Below are 21,894 nucleotides of genomic sequence, written 5' to 3'. Positions count from 1 at the left end.
GACCACATCACAGGATGCAGCGATGATTTAATGCCACCGTTAAAAACTTATGAGGGGCTTCAGAAGTCATGGATAATGCTGATATTTGCGTACTTTCTTCATCTTGTTTGGATGTCAATTACCACGGTTTTCATATTGTGTGCTCCACCTGAGATTTGGATCTGCCTAATTTTTTTTTGACTGGACGTCTGCAACTGTCAATCAGTGTCCGAATTGGAAGCCGATTGACTGGTGTACCACACACCAGCGATATAGCTGATGTGGGAACGTGTCGTGCGAATACGAGCGCTGACTCTCTTCTAGATCAGTTATACGGTTCAAAGGATATCCAAGTTAAATGGGCCTAAAATAATTTATTTATCATATCCACACCGTTCATCCATTTTTCTAGATCATTTTAAAGCATCATCCAAAAAATGAATCATATCCAAAGCTCAAGGGAACCACACCAGAAATAGCTGGAGAAATAATGATTTTCACCGTTTAAACATTCGTCCGGCCCACATAATGTTTATTTTCCATCCAATCTGTTCATAAGGTCAAAAAGACCTAGATGAAGAGTTAAAACAAATATTATATTGATCCAAAACTTCTGTGACCCCAAAGGGTTTCAATGGTAGACGTTCAATCTCCCACTGCGTTTTGAAGTGTGTTCCACTTGATCTTTAGATCTGCCTTATTTTTCGGTTATCTCGTCAAATGGATGGACGGTTTGGATATAATACATACATCATGATGGGACCCACAGAACTTGCTGACGTCAATACACCATCTAGATAGCTGATGTGTGGTACATCGGCCAATCCGCTTCCGTCCGAATGACGACGGTTTGGGTCGTGGGTATGGATGAGGCATAAAGGTTACGATGGGTCCGGAAAGTCTCAACGGTTCATGTTTGTTTAATGTTTCGTGGCCCATTCGAGTTATGAATATCCTTCATTTTTGGACTCGTATAGCATCTTTATCTCCTGAAAGTGATGGATGGAGTGGATTTATAACGGACATCTAGATGGGCCCCACATAGGTTCCGCCTACAGCAACTTCGTGTTGGCGGGGGCACAGGCAATCTGCGCAAAACCCCTCCAAAAGCGAAAACCCAGATTGACGAAGCTCAAAGTCTCAGTAGCCCGTCACCATGCCTGCTCCTACACTCCTTTCTAGGGTTTCTGCAGCTGCTCGATCTCGTTTTCTCGTCAGGCCCCGCAACAAGACCCCCAACCATGCTGGAATCTCTCCGTCCCAGTCGTCTGATTCTGTAACGCGCATATCTCGCATTTCCAGGTCACGGCTTCAATGCCATGGATAGAGATTCCATTTCCTTATTTTTCACTCTTTTTTTTTTTCAATTCCATCAATTCCAGATGAAGATTTCTTTATTTCTTTCATAAAAAAATGTGGATTTTTGTGCCGTTCATGTCGTTTAGATTAGCGCCAGAGCTGAGGTGTTTGGGATCGATGATGCCTCTGCACAGCGCGATCGCTTCCTCTCGCTTGAAATCGAACCTTTCTGCGGAGTCTCAGAGCTGGGGCTGGATTCCCCAAGGTATTGAATCTCTGTCTCCTAATCTCTTTCACTCGGATTTTATAATGATATTGTGCGTGTATGGTTTTTTTTTTTTCTTTGTTGAAATGATGGTGCTTTGATTTCTTGTTGCTTTGAAATGGGAGAAATTTATGTTAGTCTGAAATTTGAATTTCTGAAATTTCTTTCGATTTGGGAGAAATGGATGTTATTACGAAGGTGCGAGCGACATCTTTCCTTGATTTCAGTGTAGAATCAATACTCCTCTTGACTAAAAGCAGCAAATGTGAGAATGAGTATATGTAAGCATATTAAGAGGTTTGCTTGGACACCCATGTATAATCCATCACCCCCTGTGTTTGCAAAATCCTAGTCATCTCGGCCTCACCGTGATGATTTCCTGGTCCAAAAGGCAGCCAAACCACTCATTTGGTGGCGCACAAACTATGAAACAGGTTACCCAACTAAATAACTTAGGCATGTTTTTTCAACTGCCCACTTGTTTCATACACTGTGGCCCACCTCTTGAGTGGACTGACCTGATTTTGGCCAGGGGATCTAATTGGTGGCCCAACGGATGGCTTCAGAAGTATCAAACATGGACCATTTTAGCTCGTTTCCAGGTTGTAATTCTTAAGTAGTTCCATGATGGATCATGAATCCATGATTATGGACATTTTCTATTCCTGTTTTTTCTTTTTCTCCTTTGTGTGGGGGTGTGCGTGCGCATGCTTGCATGTGTGTGCGTGTGTTCAACATTGAATGACTGTTTACCTTACCAACAGGTACAAGAAAGGTATTTGTGTCTATCTTTCAATCAAAAGAATGGTTCTTAAGTAGATGGGGGAATAGATTGAAAAAAAAGAAAAGAAAAGAAAAGAAAAAGACCATTCAGTGACTACAGCCCAATGGTCCCTTCTACAGATCTGGCGTACAATATAAATACTTCTGCAGAAAAAACAAGAAAAAAGAAAGAAAGAAAAGACCCCATTCGGTGACTACATCCCAATGCTCCCTTTTACAGATCTGGCGTACAATATAAATACTTCAGCAGAACAACAAGAATAAAAAAGTCAAGGAACCAAAAGATAATAGGAAAACAGGAAAAGTATTTTATAGAAATTTATGTATGCAACTTTGCAGCAAAAGAAAAAAAAAAAGAGTAAAGAAAAATAAAATCTATGCTAACAAAAAATGCTGTAATCACTGAAATTCTCCAAATCGACGCATTCTCCATGTTCAAGTCAGTATCAATGTTCACAACTCACACACTTTGCGCCAAAATCGACAAAGCCAAGTTGCTATGGCTAGAGAGTTGATACCGAAGATGCTAGTGCAAGAAGAAGAGAAATTGAAAGAGGAGAATTTTTGGAAAAAAGAAAACATGAGGAACAAACACCATAGCTATAGATCAAATGCCAATCAATGCCAGAAGTGGCTCCCAATGTTGCAGCCCTCATAGAGTAGTGGAAATAAGCCTTAGGTTGATTCACCCTTCTGCAAATGACTTTTGATTTCCCCCCTCTTTCTAACCATTAAAAGAGAATTACTTTTTTTATAACTTAAAGTATAGAAAACAAACCAGACAGTTCACCTAAAACTGATCAATCTGGATAGTCTGACAATTGGACCAATTAAGCGTCTAAAGGCTCTAAAAACCAGACAGTTTCCTGCCCAAAATGGGGAGAATAGCAACCTGATCCATCTTTGCTACTTGGTCCAGTCTGGTCTTGGTTTAAGCCATTCACTTAAAGAGTCCCTTCAACTAACAGGGTGGAAACTGTTTCCTTTAAAATAAACAGTGTGTTGATGGGTTCTTCATGTACTCGTTTTCTAGATTTTGTATGCACATTTTGCACTGCTTTTGGTAGGTTGAGAACCCATTCAGATCTACTAAAGAGCAAGAATTAATTTAATGTGACCATATGCTTTTTGCAGAGATGCTGTTTGGCGCATCCTGCAAAATACAGATGGGATTGCACTAAACATCCCCGCCTACAAAATAAAATAAAAGAAACAAAAAAAAGAAGAAGCCCTAGATGAGAATGTGCTGATAGCAGATCATACTCATTATCATCACATTCTTATTTTTGTGCACTGAAGTCTCCAGTCCATTTGGAATTTTTATGTACCATGATTGCCAAACTCTCCCTCAGGGTGTCCCATTGATATTAGGATAGATTTATGTTAATTTGGTGATTCAAAGTAATTCTTTTCTACTGTTCTTCTCCGTTTCTTTCTTTCTTTTTCAATCTTCTCCATTTCCTTTCTCCTTTTTTTTTCAAAAAAAAATATATTAATTTTTTGAATGGTGAAGCAACAATGTTCTTGACCGAGACAAGAAAATGTAGAAGATTTTCTTATAGAATAAATATCATGGTGGAATCCTCGCTATCTATTTTTTTAATTTAAAGAATTGCTTCTTGGCTTCATATTGTAATTCTGATGGATGAAGTGATGTCTGATCCAAGGTGTATGAGTTCAAGCTTTTATTTTATAAGCTGATAATACTCAAGAATTTATTTAACAAGTTTATGCTTCCAATATTTGCAATGTTTATGTTAATGCAAACTTCTGGTTGTTGTGTGATAACACCTTTTTGCCCTTTAATTTTCTGTGGTTTTTGTGCCATCTGTTCGTATTTTACTTATTTGTATTGGGAGAAACCCATAAAACCAATTGTATGTGTGAATTTATCACCATGTGATAATTCTATGATAGCAGCATGATATATCTAGGGCCCCAATGTTTAGAGTATTGTGGAAGTCTTCATTGCATGAGTGCATGAAAGTTGAAATATTTCTAATAATTAATATTGGGTTCAAGGTTCTTAGTGCAGTGTGATTGAAATAAGGAATCATGTTCCATTACTCTTTTCTTTTCTTTTTTCTTTTAGGAAATTCTGGAACTAGATGACCTTATGAGTCTTCCTGTTTTGACCATCCGAGATGAGAAGCTAAATTACAGTATCATGGATAGATTCAGGAGTGACCTTTCTCCATTGCGGATTACCCACCATTCATTGCTTTCTTTTGTTTTGAGCCTTTTTAAAATTTTTTTTTAAAAAAATTTACCTTTCTCTGTTGTGGGGATTCAGTGCTCATATCCTGAGCTTTTTTCCTAATATAAATTTGTGGCCGTATGATTGTCCTTGCGGCATGGCATGCATTCTCCATTTGTTGCACGGCATTCTGATTTTTTTAACTATAATTTACTAGTTATGCTTGTTACAGATTTTGTTGCAATTTTGATTTCAGATTCTTATGATGACTTCATGGCTTTGTTAGACACAGGAGCTTTGTTAGACACAGGAATTATGATTATCTAGTTTATCCTTCATGAAATTTTGAGTGGAACCAAAAATGTCAAGATGCATTTGAAAGTATAAAGTGGTACTTGTCAAGTGCCTGTATTCCTGTTCCACCTGTAAAAAGAAGACCAACCCTCATCTTTTATCTAGAAGCTACTGGTTCAGCAATAGGGTTAGTCCTGGGACAACATGGCGATTCAGGCAAGAATGAGAATGCGGTATAATATCTTGCAAGTCTCTCCTCACATATGAATGGAGCTACATTGCGATGGATATTTTGAGTCAAAACTCAAAATGCTGGAGGCATGGGTGACTCACCAATTGAGTCTCGACTCTCGAGTCAAGTTTCCAGTCGAGTCTTGAGTCAAGTTGAACTCAGGCCCTTATTAGTCAGCATCCACTTTTGAGTTTTAGACTTCACAACACTGTTTTGCTATACATGCTCCTTACACATGTTTGTATTTGTATTGTTCGAGTGACTTTTTCTTCTGGTTTGATCCTGCTGTTGTTGCTTTGAGATAGATGCATGCATTCACAAGAGCATTATGTTGAGACCCTTTTTATCTGCTTTTCCTTTCTCCTTTTGGGTCCGATATTCTCCATTGTTTGTTTGTGGGTATTCATGTTCTTTTATTATGTGTTTTTTATATTTTCTAAATCCAGTTCTTGTCCATGTCTTAGGCCTTTCAATGCCTTTATAGCTGTACTTGATCCATGGCTGCTTCGTACCAGATGGATTGACCTGTTAGGTAAGGGACACATGCTCGACATGACCTCTCTTTGTCAATTTTGCTAATAGGAAACCTCAGAAATGAATAGCTCTGGAATCCATCATTTGAGTGCTGTTTCAAGGACTTTGATCCTTTTGTTTATTTCCGAAGTCCTCTCGATGCTTAACTGTTCACAAGTGCTATTTAACTTCTATCTTTGACCATGCGATTCTTGACTTGAGTAAAGATTCGCTAATAAATTTTGATGCTTGCTTGTGCCATCATGGTGCATGTGCAAGTTCCAAAGAAGGTCTTCAGGTAGGTTCCCACCGAACTGAAGTACTGCAGCAGTTTTAATTTCAATGAAGGAAGCTGCTTCCGGCTATAAAGTAATGAACATTTGTGGCTGGTGGGTTTATCGGCCCAATGATGGCCATATCCCATGCTTTGAGTGGCCATGACACCGTTGTTGGATGCAAGAATTCTGATGCTTGGTGTATGAAATCAGCATGGAATTGGCCAAGAAATGAGGTTGGCCCATCTTTTGGGATAGACGTGTATGAAGAAATTGATTGTTGGGAAGCTGATCGATGCTCCATATCCAACACATAACTACACTAGTCTAAAATATCCAACTTGCAGGTCCCAGTATAGATGGGGCACCGAAAATAATACTAATCGCACTGCCCTACTCTAAAATAACCATTTGATCATTGGCCATCACATGGAATTTTAAAATGGAATTGGTCAGAACTCCAATTCGACATGGAAATCTGGTGGATAAGATAGTCCGGACTGTGTGATTTTGTGGATCCACATGCAATAGTTGTGTGATCTGGCTAGTTGAGAGTGAAATACGTCACATGCAATGTGTCGGTTGGCCCTTTGTTTTTTGGGGTGGCAGAGAAGCTGTGGTTAGAGGCAATCCCTATTAGAACTGATAAGAGAACCAGAAATACGTATTGACATGTCATCTTAGAGATATTCCCAATGATACAAAAGGGAAGAAAGAAATTACAATGCCAAACAGTATGGAAGCTGCAGAGAGATGATTTTACTTGATTTCGTGAAAAAAAATAAAATAAAAAAAATAAAAATAAAATAACTGCAGCCTGATTCCCTCGAAGGATAAGATATCATTTTTAGATTAGCACAGGGGCAGTTATTTGACACTCCGGCTGCATATGACACTTGATATGCAGACGCTCAGAAATCTTATACATGGCAATTATTAACTCGCTAAATTGTGGAACCCACTGTGGCAGGGTTACCCTTCAAAAATTGACTTGGTTGAAGAATCCGAACTTCTGATGCTTGTTTGTTGAAATAAGAGTGTCATCAATCTGATTGTGATAATCATAGAAGCTTAATTTTATTTTTTGGTCCGTGATACATCTAAACTGGTATCCGAAATAAGAGCCCTTCCTCAAGGGAAATATCACCACGATCTTCGAAGCATGCATGTGCTTTGATTGACTGGCATGTGGACATGTGAGAAGGCTCTTGAACATGCTTTGATTGATTCACATGTAGTCGGTATGTGAACCAATCGCATGTGTTAACACCTTTTCCTTCATAGGATGTTTGAACCAATAGCGTAAAGTGTGAACCCTTCTTCTACACCCATATAGGTATAGGGCCTGTTTGTGGGAGAATCCAATACAATAACATGGACAAGAAAGGAAAATGCTTCTGTACCATACTTTAGGTACCTGCTGCAGTTATTTTCTCTATCCCGAAGAAATGATGTGGGCGATATCCACGCAGTCCATCAGGTACATCACCTCCTTGTTTGGCCTTGGACCCATAAAACAGGCTCATTCAACGCTTAGATGCCCCCCGCCCCCCTTCAAAAAAAAAAAAAGAAGAAGAAGAAGAAAAAGAATTATTCCAAAAACTCGAACTTAAGTGGGCCATGCCTGGGTTTTGAGATAGTGTGATTTTTCTATAAATTCTTTCTATCTTGACGAGGCACATCGGATGAATGGATTGGATGGCATACAGATACCATGGCGAGCTCCACACAAAACTTACTAATGGTGGGCATTCTATTCCGACTGTTTCCAATATTGCCGCTTACCTGAGTTTTGGATCATCATGATTTTTGGGTTCAATGAATGGTTAACCTGAGGCAAGGTAGCTGATGGATTGGGTGGATCACTCCAATGGAATAATCCTCAAGAAATGAAGCTTCTATTACAGTCAAATAATAACAACGTTTGAATTTGAAGATAACAATGACTCAATTAGAGTAGACGACTCGTAAACGTTTTATATCAGAATAATGTAAAGAGCGCTGCTCGCATGAGATGGATGGATGGCCTTATGGTCGTGTTAGTGTGGCACACTGCACACGTGCCACATCTGGGACACTCATCATGGTCATGTTATGGGCAGCAGTCTGAGAAGACCATGCTGGCATCAATGTCAGAGCTAGGGGTGATAATGAGCTTGGTTTGAGCTGGGCCAGGTACAAATAACTGATCAAACCCATGTTTCCCACCTTCGATATTCCTAATTCAACCCTTGACTAGGTGGGCCGCACATGGACAAAGGAAATACATATTTAGAAAAATGAAAACCAAGGTGTACATGCATGATGCACATGTTGCTTAACCGGTAATATAAATGGCCTACTTGTAAAATACAACACGTGCACCTAAGTCCAAGCCTGGCCTGAAAATTGATTGGGATGTACATAACGCGATCGAGAGACGTGACAGCCCAGGCCAGACGGACTACCCACAGCAAGCCTCTGTCATGGCCAGTTCCGTGGGATCCAGTAAAATGAGGAAGGTTGATCTGGTTAGCCCTATTGTTGGACTCGTCAGTCTACAACTTAAAAGCCAACCTCAGAGCTGGGAGAAAAGCTAAGGGAGATTACCATACAGATGCACCATATACATAAACACTACAATTAGAGATAGCAATGGGCCAGGTTAGGGCAGGGTCTGCTTGACACTTAAAAGGTTAAAGGACCGAGCCCTGCCCAAGCCCATCATAGGCCTAGTAAATGTTGCCCACGCCCGAAATTTGGTTGGGCCCATAACCATCCCAGCCCAAAAATTGATAAAATCCCTATTTCCCACCCGAACATTTCTAATCCATCTGTTTACAAGTGGGCCACACATGCACAAAGAAAAAGTAATTTCAGAGAAATCAACAACCCGCATTCAATACGCATGGGTAGACTAATCAAAGACAAATGACATATTTGAGGATCTAAGACATGAACATATGAAGTCCGATTGGGCTAAAATGACTTGAGCCCGAGCCCAAGCTCAGCCTAAAAATTGATTGGACCATGCATGCCAGACTGAGGCCGGGCCTACCTGGTCCTAGTTCCCATTGCCACCCTTAATTACAATCAACTTAGTCTATAAACCCAATATCTTTTCTTAATTATACACTTCCCTTACCAAATGGCTCCATTATCATTGATGACAAAAGCTCTTCAAATTCATCATCATCATTACAAACCCAATATTGCTTAATATGCCTTAGTTTGCAATATAAAGAAGAAAATAATCTATTTGTCTGCACATTTTCATTGGCCTAGAACATCTGAAATTGAATTGCTGATTATTTTCAAAAGCTCTTCCCTGACAAAAAAATAAAATAAAAATAAAAAACACATGAAATCAGGTCAGGTCCAATTGAAATATGTTTCATTTGAATTAACAACTGGGAGGAGGTTTGTTTTATGGTACCTGCAAAAACTAAAAAAATAAAAAAGAAAAAGAAAAAGGAAAAGACAGAAGAATCCCATGTTGTGTGAAATAATCACTCAATTCCAATGCAAAACAGATGAAATCTGGATCTAAAGGCTGCATTTAGCCCAGTCCACAAGAAAAAAGAAAAAAACACTTCGGCAAATTTAGGAATTTCTACTCTTCTTAGAAGTCATGAAACAATACTCATGTGGATATGGACGATCTCTCTTCACAATCAACTCCAAAGAGGCCTGTTTTCCGATTTTGGAACTTCCACTAGGAGTAGAAATTCCAAAATCACATTATTTTTCTCTGCATCTAAAAAACCAAACATCCAACACAGCTCATTGGCACCACGTACTTCGCAAATAAGGTCCATGGAATCGCTGTTACGCTCCCCTTCGAAAATGGAGGTAGTTTTGTTTTGTGGGTACCCAGGTAAACCCAGAAATCATGTGAATATTTTGCAAAATAATCAATGCAACTCAATGCAAACAGCCAAATGAATTCAGTGCAATCCATGTCAGGTGGATGGAAATGCCACCAATTGAAAAGGCCGAAAAGTCGGAAACTATAAATTTAAAAGTTGATAATAAAGGTATAGTTTTATGAGTACCAAGAATAAATAAAAACAGTTTTCAAGATAAACGGAATGTCCATGAACAACCAGCAGAGATGCTGCCAATGGATTCAAAAGCTGCAAATAACTACCTGTTTAATTTTGGTTGGAAGATGGAAGCAGTTCTGTTTTATGGGCATCCTAATAAACTAGGGCTACAACTTGGGTTCAGGTCAACCTGAACCCAGCTGACCTGACCCAAGTTAGGTCAGGTTGGGTCAAGTATAGAGGAATTCGGGTTGGGCACCTCGGGTTGGAATCAGGACAGGCCAGGTTGCAGGTTGTGTCCCCTTGAGGTCAGGTCAGGCTTGGGTTGACCCTCAACCTGACCCAACCTGCTCGAGTTGCGTCCCTAAAATAAACAGAGAAATCTCATCCATATGCTTGGAAACATCAAAACTTCAAATGTAAACTGATATCACGGATTACTGTAGAAATCAAACCAAGATTTGATGCTTCTTACCGATCAGGTTTGAATAAGAGATAACGATATATAAACCACTGAAAGAAACAGAGAAATGAAAATAGTTAGACTAAAATCATAAGCAAATGCAATGTATCTTTTCCTTTTCAGAAATAACAGATGAATTGAACTACTTACCCAAGAAAACAATATTCCAACAACCTCAAGTACAGTTGGGATAAGAGGAAGCTTGTCTATGGCCTACAAATTAAAAAAAGTTTCAGTACTGCATAAAGGCTAAACCTGGCAATGAGCACAACAGCCGTCTGTTTTGAGTCTTTTGAAAACAAATATGGGGGGATTTACATAGAGGGTACAAATTTTGTGAAATAAATGCGAGGGATTTGCTACGCAGACACCAATCTGGCATGTAGGAGGGACATCCAAACCATGCATCAGGTGGACCCATCTCTGCAGATTATCCAACCAAAATCAGGCTGGTCAACTCATCCAGTGGGCCACATGTTCAAAAGCAATGGTCAAAAAGACCTGCCACTCGTCAGCAATTTTTTGTATATCTGGTGGGCCCTACTATGGTATATAGACCATGCCCCAGTATGTTCCCTACTAAACAATCTTGGCCATCTAATGGAGAAAAGCCAATCACAACCAACCATCCACATTTGGTGGGGGCCAATCAACATAGGTTCATCTAATGGGAGAGATATTCTGGGTATCTCCCATCCACCATGGACCATAAGGCAGGCTCCACCACACAAAGTTTTTGGGCCAACCGAATACTTGATTGAGCAATTATATATTTCCTCTTCACCCTTAGCAGCAATTAATCACTCATGCAATGCTGCCTGTCTCATATTTGCATTTGTTCATGCTCTAACTACTTGCTTTAAAACTCAAGGAGTTAGGATACTCACCCCAATCAGATTACCAGATGCCCACACCGCTACAATTGCTGCAAAGCCCAAGCCAGCAAGAGCGAGTCGATCTTCAGATTTATCCCACTATTTCATAGCAGTACACGAGATGAGAGAGATCATTATTACATAGAGCTTTGCTAGGTGCGCACGCATGTGCAAATTGCAATAAAGCTCGTGTACATACTTGCGAGATCTAATCCATCCATCAGGTTGGTCTGACCTTCAACATGTTTTCTCAAAAAAAATAAAAATCTGATCCAATCAGCATGTGGGCCCTAATACTGAAAACAGGTGGATCGGTTAGACAACTTCAAGCCAAGTTTTTCAGAGCCGTACATTTTTTTTTGCAAACTTTGGCTCACCTGACAAGTGGATCAACCTGATACTTGGGCTAGGGCATCGATATAGCGGTTCCATTCTGATGAATGGACTGGATCTCAGACCTATTGTGCCGTGCTGCCATGCATGACATGCACACGAGCTTTATTGCACATGCATGTGCGCTTAGCAAAGCTATAATTAAGGAAGGAAGAAAGTGACAAAAAAAAAGAAAAAAGAAAAAGAGAAAGAAATAATGAAATAAAGAAAAAGCAATCGCTGAAACAAGGCAATTCTAGAAGTAAAACCAGCCATATCCCCCAATCTGAGAGATGAAGCCTAGAGAAGTTATACAACCTAGAACAAGGATATGTATCACATCCTCAGGTCTTAGTCTGTACAATTGGGGCCCCTGGACCGGCGATCCAGATGCTGATCCTATGGGCTTGGCAGTGGATGGTAATGTCCAAAAAAATGTCCTCCACAAGATAATCCTAAGCTTTTGACCAGAGGCTCACAGAAAGATGGCTACATGAGATATACACCAAAAGTCCATATTCAACTGAAAAAAGGTCAAAGGACCTTATGGCTATTATCTTCTGCTCTGTGATTTTCGGCGCACATTCCAACTACGATGGCACCATGCGATCAACGGACCGGATCATTGATCATGAGCACACTTGCACAACCGAAGGATGATGTGCATATCCTCGTTTTGAGGATCATATAATGCTTAGAAGCTAAAGACAACAGGCAGCATCTTTACCCATGTAATTGAGTTCAGTTCCCTATGTTTCCCTGCTATACACAGGGCTGTTTTCCTCTAAAACTCATTGAGAAAACGCTCGGCTTTGACATTAGAAATTCTCATCTGCTTTTTTTTACAACAAAAGCTTCCATCAAGTGAAGACAAATTATACAAGGCCTTGAAGTTGAAATGAAAACTTACTGCATTTTGGACAGTTTTGATAATACTAAGGGAGGTGGAAGAATCGGAGTTCTCCCCGGCAGCTTTTGCAATAATTGTAGTATGTCTCCGGCTTTCTACATCAAGGGGGGAAAAAACCATCAACTCAAAAGAACGCAAACTAAGAAACCAATGCATTTAATTAAGAGGTTATCATTTTTCTTACTGAAAGTTTTTGACACTTTAGTAGAGTGATAGATGATATGCAGGTTCTTCGAAATGGATGTGGATTTTTTTATTTTTTATTTTTTGGGTTAGCTTGTTAGTACACACCCATGTCATGACACACACTCCATGTTAGCCACCCCCGCTAGGGATCGATACCAAGACCTCAAGTGTCGAAATAGATGCGGATTGCCTGCAACCTGGGGTTGCAAAAAGATTCATGCACCCATGCGTAGCTTAATAAAAGAGCGCCATGTGGGCTTGTCAGATGCGGGCCCCATAGTGAAAAGCAAAGATTCACCAAGTGAAATAATGTTTTAGCCCCTTTCCACTGTGGGGCCAGCATTTGACAGGTGCACATGATGCTTTTTCATTAGGCCATGTCAGAATTGTGGCAACTTTCTGCAACCCCAAGGTTGTGGGCAATCCATGTCCCTTTGAAATTACTTAAAAATTGCATACGCAACACAAAATTAATTAAAATTAAAATTTCCAAACTATAGGTCCCAGTTTAGAAGTATCATGAACCAAAAAAAAGAAAAGAAGCGTAATTATCGGAATATTGGATTGGTGGGCGTTTATTGGATGGTTAAAAATGAAAAAAAAAAATCAAACGGTCCTACTTCAACAAAGAAGTGTCCATGGATCAGAGGGTAGGATTGCTCAACCATTCTGACTTTGAGACCGTGATTTAGCGACAATGGGTTCCACAATTTTGTCTATTTAATTTGAGTTGATGTATGCCACATGTACAAAAATTTTAAGTGCCCATGCATCAAGTGCCACATGGTGCCAAACAGTGTTTTAAAAATCAACGATATCAGCCGATATATCCCACGATATATCTTGTATCCCACCTGTGTGATATGAAACGAACATGTAGTGCCGATATATCCCACATATTCGATTTTCGATCCATGTTTTTGTTGTAAATCACGTTAAACCAGTGTAACATGGTTACAAATCTATGATTCTTCATGTTTTCCATGAAAAATCATGGATTTGGAACTTCAATTTCAAGATTTGGGGGAGATGGGTCAAGTTGCAGAAAATTGAGAAAAATAAAAAATTCTTAATTTCTCGCAAATCAGTTGCAATCTTTGTATCCAAACACAATTAAACATGTATGTAACCTGATCTAGTGATTCTTCTTTTGCTTTTGCATGTATTGTTTGTTTTTCACATGTCTTCTAACATTTATAAATTATATGAATAGACTTTGAAGATACTTGCATTAGTTCAGTTGGAAAGTGCATATATTAGGACCCCATATAAAGGAAACCCCTATTATGTGCACTTTATTATTATTATTATTATTATTATTATTATTATTATTATTATTTGTAATGTTTTGATTTCTAAGTGTGTATTGACGTCTTTTTCAACAATCCCTGAAGTTTCATTGAAAAAATTGACCAATTTCCCAATATTCCCATGTTTCCCAACAACAACGATATATTATGCGATATAACCGATACATCCCATGCAATAACCGATATGTATCCGTATCCCGAGGGTGTGATACATTACACGATAACGATATTTAAAACATTGGTGCCAAAGCATACATCCTATGATACTATGGCCTTACACAAAACTGGAGTGCCCAAGAGAGATACTCGGGTATCCAGACACTATAGTTATAATTTGTGGTGAAGTGTGCCAACAGGGCAACAAATTCAACAGGTGATATTGTAAGGGAGGTATTTCAACAGAATTTGCTAAACCCATATACTGAGAATTTGGATTTTGAGTATCTGCCAAACATGATCCTTGTAATACTTGAGACTGGCCCGCATGCTAAACAAGACATGGATGTTGGAGATGATAGCTCTTTCCAAATATAATGTTGACAATATTACCAATCGCTCGTAGTCTGATACATGCATCACTAGTTGACCTCCTAGTCTTGGTAGCGATTAATTGATAAAATCCCTTTTGTGATTGAGGCCCTTCTACAAGTCTAGACATGCATGCAGGAGCACGTAGGAATCTAGACCCTAGAGCTTCGAACTTGTCAAAGTAACGGCAACATTACCTATCCCCGTAAATATAAATTCACCAGTAGTTGATGATGGATTATTGGACCTATGGCATACGTGAGTTCCATGCTGTATGGAAACTCCCTTCCTCAGTATCATGGCCCATATATGAGTCTAGACTTGGATGTCTGAAGCAGATGGCACTTGAAGGATTTATCTACAATACCTAGATTCTTCAAAAAACTTAAAAAGAGTACTCGGATTAGACACTTAGATACTCTGATATGGGGTCTTGCTTCCCAAGACATCGAAATCCAAATTTAGTGGGATTTTAAACTCTAGAGTTGTTAGCTACTTATAATTTATGGTGAACTCTACTGATTAGGCAACCAATTCAACTTGTAATATTATTAGGGAAGTATTTTAACAAGAGCTTTGGTAAGCCCAAACACATGTGTAAGTAAGCTAATGCACACACCACCATACATGCCAGCATGGTAGATGGGGTGAAATATCCAAGCCATCCGTTAGGTGGACCTCACCATGTAGATGTTATTAGCCAAAGATAAAAGATGGTCCATTCAGCAAGTGTGCCATGATATTAGAAACAAGTTGATGAGTTAGAAAAATTCTGCTGATTTTTATACAGAGCCACCTGACTAGCGGACTGACCTGATTCTTGGAATAAGGAACCTTACATCATGGCACCCTTCTGATGGATGGCTTGGATAATGCACCTATTTGCCACGCTAGCATATGTGGTGGTGTGTGCATTAGATGATTCGTTCACACATGTGGGCTTAGCGAAGCTCTTTTAACATAATTATACTGTAAATTTCAAGGATCCATCAACCCAATCTACAGTACTCATAAGAATTATAGGTTCCTCAACTATGGTTTGGTGATGTACAGTTGGTAGGTTGTGTCCCACCATGGATGGACTATGCCTGCTAATCTTGGGACTTTTTTAGTTGAATGTGGATCATTGCTGCATTTCTTTTCTTAACTATCTATTTGTCGGCCACAAATTGGAAGTTTTGAATTGTCCAATCAAGGGGATTCTTGGGGCATCATCCATCCACAGACGGTCAAAATCGCCAAACCACAAGCCTCTTCAGAATTGAAAACCAAAGTATATCTTGCAAAAGTCTTGAGACAATGACCCTGTAGCTCCTCTTTACAAGAACAATTGACAATGAAGGGGCATTTTGGTCATTTTGAAAAGCACAAAGATATTGACCAAAATGGGCCTGATGTTTTTCATTACTGAAAACTGAGTTCCTACACCCCAAAGGAAGTAAGATTCCATGGGAATCCTATTGGGGTTTGGTAAGAGACAAGATCGACACGTAACAGGTATTCACCAAAATGACCCTGCCAGTGTATGAGAACAAGATAAACTCCATGGCCATCTTCGTCATTTAATCCAATTTCATTCCAGCTAAAAGGGCCTTCAATCCATTCAGCTAAAAGGGTTACAAGAAAAGGGGCATTTCAGTCATTTTACTAGAGTGAAAAAAGCAAGGAATTCTTCATGGATAAGGGGAATTTTGGGAGTAACATAGAAAGACATCAGCCACCATGCAGAAATAAAAAGAAACTCTACTGCATAAAAGGGAAAAAAATTATTTAAAATATTCAAATCGAGATTTATTAAAAAATAATAATAATAAAGAGCTGCTCACCTCTGACAGCGAAGACCGGAGATTTCCTGAGATTTTTGAAAATGGTGCTTTTTCCACGGTATAGAAAGGACGGAGGTTGAATTGCAACCGTTGAAGCCATCTATCTGACCTTGAGAGAGAGAGAGAGAGAGAGAGAGACGAGGGATTTACGGTTTTGCCACTGCTTGTTTTGCGGCGGAGAGATGGAGAGAGCAGGAAGAAGAGAATTGGAATCGAGAAAGGCATCCGGTCCACATAAATTGCGACCTCTTTTAAAAGAAAAACTTTAATACTCCGCAGTGTGTGATGGATGATACGCAGGCACTTATAAAATGCATAAGCGACATACACGTAGTCAAATTAAACAGTCCAAATTATTTAAACCAGCTTGAGATGTATAAGAACTAAAAATTAAGCTTATTCGATTATGTAGATAACGGTTTAGTGGACATTTATTGGACGGGTAAAAATGAAATGTGTCCACAGGTCCTATTTCTAGGAACAAGCGTCCATGAATCAGAGGTTAGGATTGTTCAGACAATCTAACCTTGTGTTGTGATTCGGAGACAATGGGATGCACAATCTAGTCGGTTTTATTTGAGTTATATATGCCACGTGTGCAATTTTTCAGTACCTGCGTGTCAAGCGTCATACGCAGCCTGAGTAACATATAACTCCTTTTAATCATGAATTCATTTTTCCTCCGTCGCCACGCAGGATGCATCGTGTGTCACCTACTGGGGCCAGAAACTGAGATGGTCCGATGAATTTGAACCGTCTATATTTTCTTTACTCCAATAAATAAGTTATTTTTTAACAACCATCCATTAGCAATAATCTTAACCTTTGATTTTAAGAGTTAGAATACAAGCCGTTGAAAATTTTCTTTTCATTATTCTAAATTCTTCTACCGATAGTGATGGTGCGGCAACCACCCTTTCAATGTATTTTTTAAAATGGTGGCCGGCATGGAAGGGGTGTATAACTTGGACGGTTCAGATCATCAGACCACACAACACTTGAGCCTAGTGGCCGGGGACGGGCTGCAAAACCAAGTCTTGAATTATTGAGCACTACTTTTTAGTAGTCCTCCGACCATCCAATTGAGAAATTCAACTGTCCAGCCAATCAGAGTTGTTAAAGATACTGGAGCGAGGATAGACCACAGCGACATTCACAGCAGAACATTTGCCGGCCTGGCACACGTGTGAAAGATCCAGGCCATGCATTTGGTGGGTCCCGCCATTAGCATACCTTCGCCCAAAAATGAGGCCGGTTCAGTTATTTGGCGGACGAGATGTGTAATTTAAATATAGAACGTTGTTTTCTTATCATCCCTGCGAATGGACGTGTATGGTTTTTGGGCGAGAGAGTGTCCACACTAGTCCTCTGATGAACCCCTGGATTTCCACGCGCCACTTTGGCACGTTTGTAATGACGCATACTTCAATCTTTCCACCCGCCTCAGCATCTGTTCGGTTGCTGACATTTTCGCCCATTGAATATGGGCGTTTGGCCCTTTCAGATATACACCGTGCATTTCCAGGCCATGATGGTGATCCATCAAGGCAGGGCCCCACTGGATGATGGGTCCCATCAGCGAACACGATGGCAGCCAAAGAACTTCAATTTGATTATATCTATAGGTTCTAGATTGGATTAAATGACCAAATGTGTTCCTGAATTAACGAAAATGCCCTTGCTTATAACCCAATACAAATCCAATGGTCCAGACTGTTCATCCAGTGCGCTGCACCGTAGATGAGCAAATCTTAAAAAAACACACCCATCAAAAAAAGATGGCCATCAAGCTTATATAGCCCATGGTCCATATGCAATGGGAGTAGTCGAGTGGGCTGTTTCTTCAAAGTGGGAAAGGTCTTACACGCAACTAGTTTAACAAAAACGTGCAACTAGCTGCGTGCCCGGGCCAGCGTGGTGTATGTATGTCATCCGATGCATCCAACAGGGTTGCCCCACCGTGAAAATAGGATGGCCCAAAAATCAAGTAGATCCAATCACCATGTGGGCCACACAGACAATAATGGACAACCAACAAATTTACCTGGCAGCCCATTTGATGGGTTGGATCTTATTGGCATCTGATTTTCATCATGGGTTGGCGTGTTCGATTAGCTGGAAGCCATACGCACCCGATGGTCAGCTGCATCTCCAAACTAGTTCCATTTGCAATTAGCTCTGGGTAGGACCTTCCAAAAGAAGATCACTTGGCTAGTGTGAGGTAAATAAAAGAGTGTTTATGGATGGAGCAATCACGTTATGCTCCACCACAGATATATGGTGGACCATACACACCACACACATCCATGTCAAACCAGACTGCGCTAGCTGTAGTTCCGACCACACAAAAAATCAAAGGTGATCAAGCTTTCCAGAACTTCTGGCCATCCATAAAAATTGGTAAAATGAAAAAAGAAGAATTAAAAAATAAATAAATAATCCCAAAATCGCTCCTTATTCCTAAGGCACTCCTGAAATCCCCCAAAATCTTCCTGAGAAAGTTGTAAAAAAAATCTCAATCCTGTAATGCTTGAAAAATCAACATAAGCAAAAAGAGTGTCTCAAACAGTCTTTTCTTTTTTCTTTTTCTTTTTTATTTTTTTTTAAAAACTTTTTTTACTTCTCTACAAGGAATATACACAAATTCAAATCGGCAGCACATACAATTATGAGAGAGAGACAAGAGAGAAGAACATATAGGGAAAATTTTTAAAGAAAAATAGAAAAAGATGATAGACTGATACAGAAAACTAGAAAACTAGTGGGGGAAAAAAACAATATAAAAGGCAAACCAGTCACTGATTTTTACAAGCTCCCAACTTTACTGGTATTGGGTTTGTTTGATTTTGTCTTGGCCATGTTCACAAGATCTCCAAACAGCTTATCCTCAGGCTTGGATGGTTTGTTTGGCTGCACATATGCAGAAGCACCAGACATCTGATAGGAAGAGGTGTTCATGTACCTGCTGTTATCTTGCATGGAAAGCCCATACATTCTCTGGTCAAGGTACCCAGTCCCTGGCTGCTGACCAAAACCGTAGGCCATCATCTGGCCTCCTCGCATTAGCTGAGGATACATGCTTGATATCTGGCCGCCCTGCATCCACTGAGGATGCATACCTGCCAGCTGGCCACCCTGCATCTGTTGAGAGTACATTCCTGCCATCTGGTTGCTCTGTGTTGGCTGAGGGTACATGCCAACCATCTGGCCGCTCTGCATCATTTGAGGGTACATACCTGCCATCTGGGTTGTTTGTGTGTGTTGAGAATGCATGCCACCCTGCATTGGTTGAAGTTGCATGCCCACCAGTTGGCCGCTCTGCATTTGTTGGGTATTTGCGCCTGTGAGCTCACTGCTTTGCATTGGTAGCGAATGTGTGCCATCCAGATTGTTACTCTGTGGTGTTGGTTGGGCTTCCCAGGGTGGTGGTGGCAGGGCCCCACTGCTTTGATCGCCTGCACCAGTCAAGAGAACAAATTAAAAAAAAAAAAAACAGATTCCTAGGTCACTTTATGCTTGTGTTTGACTACAGGTGGGCTACGGTCAAGGAAACAGTATTCCAACAGCTCCTCAGATACAAAACCAAGACCAGCCTGTTCTCACACCAGGATTTAGCAAGGACTAGAAAAGATCAAATGGAAAGCTATGGGAACCTTTCCAGTTTTTTTTGCCCATTATGCTGTCCATTAAAATTGCAGGATTGTGAATCTGAACTATTGTCATTGATGGAGCCAATACAGTTCCTGAAAAACACCAAGAGCCTTTCTGAAGTGTTGCGGGAAAAGGCAGGAAGCGGGACTAATGACAGGGAGTAGAAATTGATAGTAAGAGGAAAATCCGTTGACCATGCTACTAGATTTCGGAGGAACAGTTGCAGAGAACAAGGTAGGCTCTTACCGTAAACCGGTGCCTGCTGCTGCAGGTTCAAGCTCTGAGCATCCTGACCATTCCAAGCAGGATTCATTGTGCGGTTTGTGTGGGTGCCTTGCATATAAGGTGCCTGCTCATATTGAGGTTGCCCTGTGTTTGACATGTTCCCATTTGAATAAAAGGTGGGCTGTTGAGACTGTAACGGCTGCTGCTGAAACTGAGGTGTTGATGGGTGTGTCTGTGTTGCTGGATAAAATGGCTGAGAATTGAAGGAATCAGTGGTATGATTGTTCTGGGAAGAAAACATGTCCGAAAGAGCTAAGATATTCTGCTGAGCGGCAGGTGGTTGGCTGACAGGAACAAGAGCTAGTGAATTCTCAGCTTTCGGCGTATTGTAATCTTCACCACTGAGAAGGTCCATATGGGGATCAAGTTTTATCAAAGGTGCAACCGGGCCGTTAGATGCTGGAGGAGCACGGAGCAGTAACTGCTGAAGAGGGGGTTGATTTCCTGCACTTGAATTTGAAGTGGACCTGCAAACAAAAATCACCACATTTTATGATTGATTATTTGTGATGGAGGGGAATGGTCTGTGGGAGTTTAAAAGGATATCATAAAAAGAAGCTTCCCAAAATGGGGATGATTAGATGGTTGAGCCAACAACTGTGAGATGTGTACTGGAAACGGGATTCAATGGCTTTCTGGAAAACAGGCAGTTGTTAAAAGCTGGCAAGCTGATGATTAACTAGCTGATTCTTTCCATTAACTAAGTTTATGAGAGACCAAAACATTATCAGCCATGTATTACTCTGGTCACTCCAAGTAGCTCATGATAGGTCTTCATCAGAATCAGTGAATTCCTTTCTTTCTCTTCTACTTCTATTACTTTTGAACTCATGCAAGTTCCTGTTTCTGCTTTATTTGAGGCAAGGAGAATTTCCTGTAAAGAAAAGCATAGGTTCTTCTGTCCATCGGAACAATGAGTCAATAGGCTCATTGCCAACTTGTTGAAGAGATGAAATAAAACAGCCCACTTGTGTTTCGGATGCCCCAGAAATTGTGACCCGCATTAAGTGGGTTACGTTTTGCACATCAGCCTTGGAATTGCCAAGACCAAACATACCCTTAAACACGACTTTGGAAACCCATTTTCCAGTCAGCAAGAATCATAATAATTTCTTCATATGGTCAAAAATCATAATCAGTTATTTGAAATACCCAAAAGAATCACTTCTTTGCTCCTCCCTAAACTAGGGTTAGCAATGGGCCAGGCTAGGGTTCGGCAGGGGTTGGCCCTAGCCCAGCCCTAACTCCTTAAGCCCTGGCACTAGCCCTGCCCAGGCCCTAATGGGCTGAAAATGCCTTGGCCGTGGCCCTAACCCTAATGGGCCAGGCTGGGCTAGGACTGGCATTATAAAGAAAAGATTTAAGTGATGTAAGGTTTTAAAAAGGTCCAATTTCAGTTAGTTTTTTTTCGGGGACATTCTCTGTTCACAATAAATCCTACATATAAATGGTTTCGATCATTGAGACATGACCCCGAACCCAATGATTATAATTAAACAACACAAGTGCTTCGAAGAAGAACCATTAGCAAGTGTCTTTAGACCATTATGACAGTGGCCTACTTAATGATTGAATTGGACCAATGGACTGGGCCAGGCCAGGCCAGTCCACTCATCATTGGCCCTG

The 21,894-nt window shown here is 40.3% G+C and overlaps 3 protein-coding genes across 6 annotated transcripts in view; 1 reads left to right on the top strand and 2 right to left on the bottom strand.

Annotated features, from left to right (window-relative positions):
• The first annotated feature begins 1,025 nt into the window (after window positions 1-1,025).
• On the top strand, window positions 1,026-5,769 carry LOC131257044 (uncharacterized). Of its 2 annotated transcripts, none has more exons than XM_058258196.1 (3): window positions 1,026-1,281; window positions 1,425-1,543; window positions 3,461-4,575. In XM_058258196.1, exons 1-3 carry the CDS (start codon window positions 1,136-1,138, stop codon window positions 3,505-3,507), a joined length of 312 nt encoding a protein of 103 aa, XP_058114179.1. In that variant the 5' UTR covers window positions 1,026-1,135; the 3' UTR covers window positions 3,508-4,575. The 2 variants fall into 2 exon arrangements, with proteins under 2 accessions (XP_058114179.1, XP_058114180.1); XM_058258197.1 differs by lacking the exon at window positions 3,461-4,575 and adding an exon at window positions 5,514-5,769 and having other exon boundaries at window positions 1,048-1,281.
• A 3,188-nt stretch (window positions 5,770-8,957) lies between these two features.
• LOC131257023 (protein CURVATURE THYLAKOID 1C, chloroplastic) lies at window positions 8,958-16,591 on the bottom strand. Of its 2 annotated transcripts, XM_058258190.1 has the most exons (7): window positions 16,476-16,591; window positions 16,333-16,437; window positions 12,483-12,577; window positions 11,213-11,299; window positions 10,476-10,538; window positions 10,338-10,375; window positions 8,958-9,144 (listed from the first exon to the last, which is right to left on the bottom strand). In XM_058258190.1, exons 2-7 carry the CDS (start codon window positions 16,430-16,432, stop codon window positions 9,090-9,092), a joined length of 438 nt encoding a protein of 145 aa, XP_058114173.1. In that variant the 5' UTR covers window positions 16,433-16,437; window positions 16,476-16,591; the 3' UTR covers window positions 8,958-9,089. The 2 variants fall into 2 exon arrangements, with proteins under 2 accessions (XP_058114173.1, XP_058114178.1); XM_058258195.1 differs by lacking the exon at window positions 8,958-9,144 and adding an exon at window positions 10,081-10,226 and having other exon boundaries at window positions 16,333-16,563.
• A 2,377-nt stretch (window positions 16,592-18,968) lies between these two features.
• The window catches only part of LOC131257015 (TOM1-like protein 9), a 40,929-nt gene continuing 38,003 nt past the window's right edge, over window positions 18,969-21,894 (bottom strand). For both annotated transcript variants that reach the window (XM_058258179.1, XM_058258170.1), the window contains 2 exons: window positions 20,230-20,735; window positions 18,969-19,787 (listed from right to left, as the gene is read on the bottom strand). In XM_058258179.1, the coding sequence (XP_058114162.1) occupies window positions 19,138-19,787; window positions 20,230-20,735 (1,156 nt within the window). In that variant the 3' untranslated portion in view covers window positions 18,969-19,137. The remainder of the gene's footprint in view (window positions 19,788-20,229; window positions 20,736-21,894) is intronic.

This window comes from Magnolia sinica, chromosome 1 (genome assembly GCF_029962835.1).
Source record: "Magnolia sinica isolate HGM2019 chromosome 1, MsV1, whole genome shotgun sequence".
NCBI classification, from domain to species: Eukaryota; Viridiplantae; Streptophyta; class Magnoliopsida; order Magnoliales; family Magnoliaceae; genus Magnolia; species Magnolia sinica.
This window is presented reverse-complemented; position numbering and strand designations above follow the sequence as displayed.

What these genes read in the sequence shown, in the direction of transcription:
- LOC131257044 (XM_058258196.1), top strand. Translation starts at nt 1,136, where the DNA reads ATGCCTGCTCCTACACTCCTTTCTAGGGTTTCTGCAGCTGCTCGATCT. An exon ending in CGCATATCTCGCATTTCCAG is followed by an intron (nt 1,282 to 1,424) that starts GTCACGGCTTCA and finishes CATGTCGTTTAG; the next exon opens with ATTAGCGCCAGAGCTGAGGT. An exon ending in CTGGGGCTGGATTCCCCAAG is followed by an intron (nt 1,544 to 3,460) that starts GTATTGAATCTC and finishes TGCTTTTTGCAG; the next exon opens with AGATGCTGTTTGGCGCATCC.
- LOC131257023 (XM_058258190.1), bottom strand. Translation starts at nt 16,432, where the DNA reads ATGGCTTCAACGGTTGCAATTCAACCTCCGTCCTTTCTATACCGTGGA. An exon ending in TCAAAACTGTCCAAAATGCA is followed by an intron (nt 11,300 to 12,482) that starts GTAAGTTTTCAT and finishes GCTATGAAATAG; the next exon opens with TGGGATAAATCTGAAGATCG. An exon ending in CATCTGGTAATCTGATTGGG is followed by an intron (nt 10,539 to 11,212) that starts GTGAGTATCCTA and finishes TTTAATTTGTAG; the next exon opens with GCCATAGACAAGCTTCCTCT.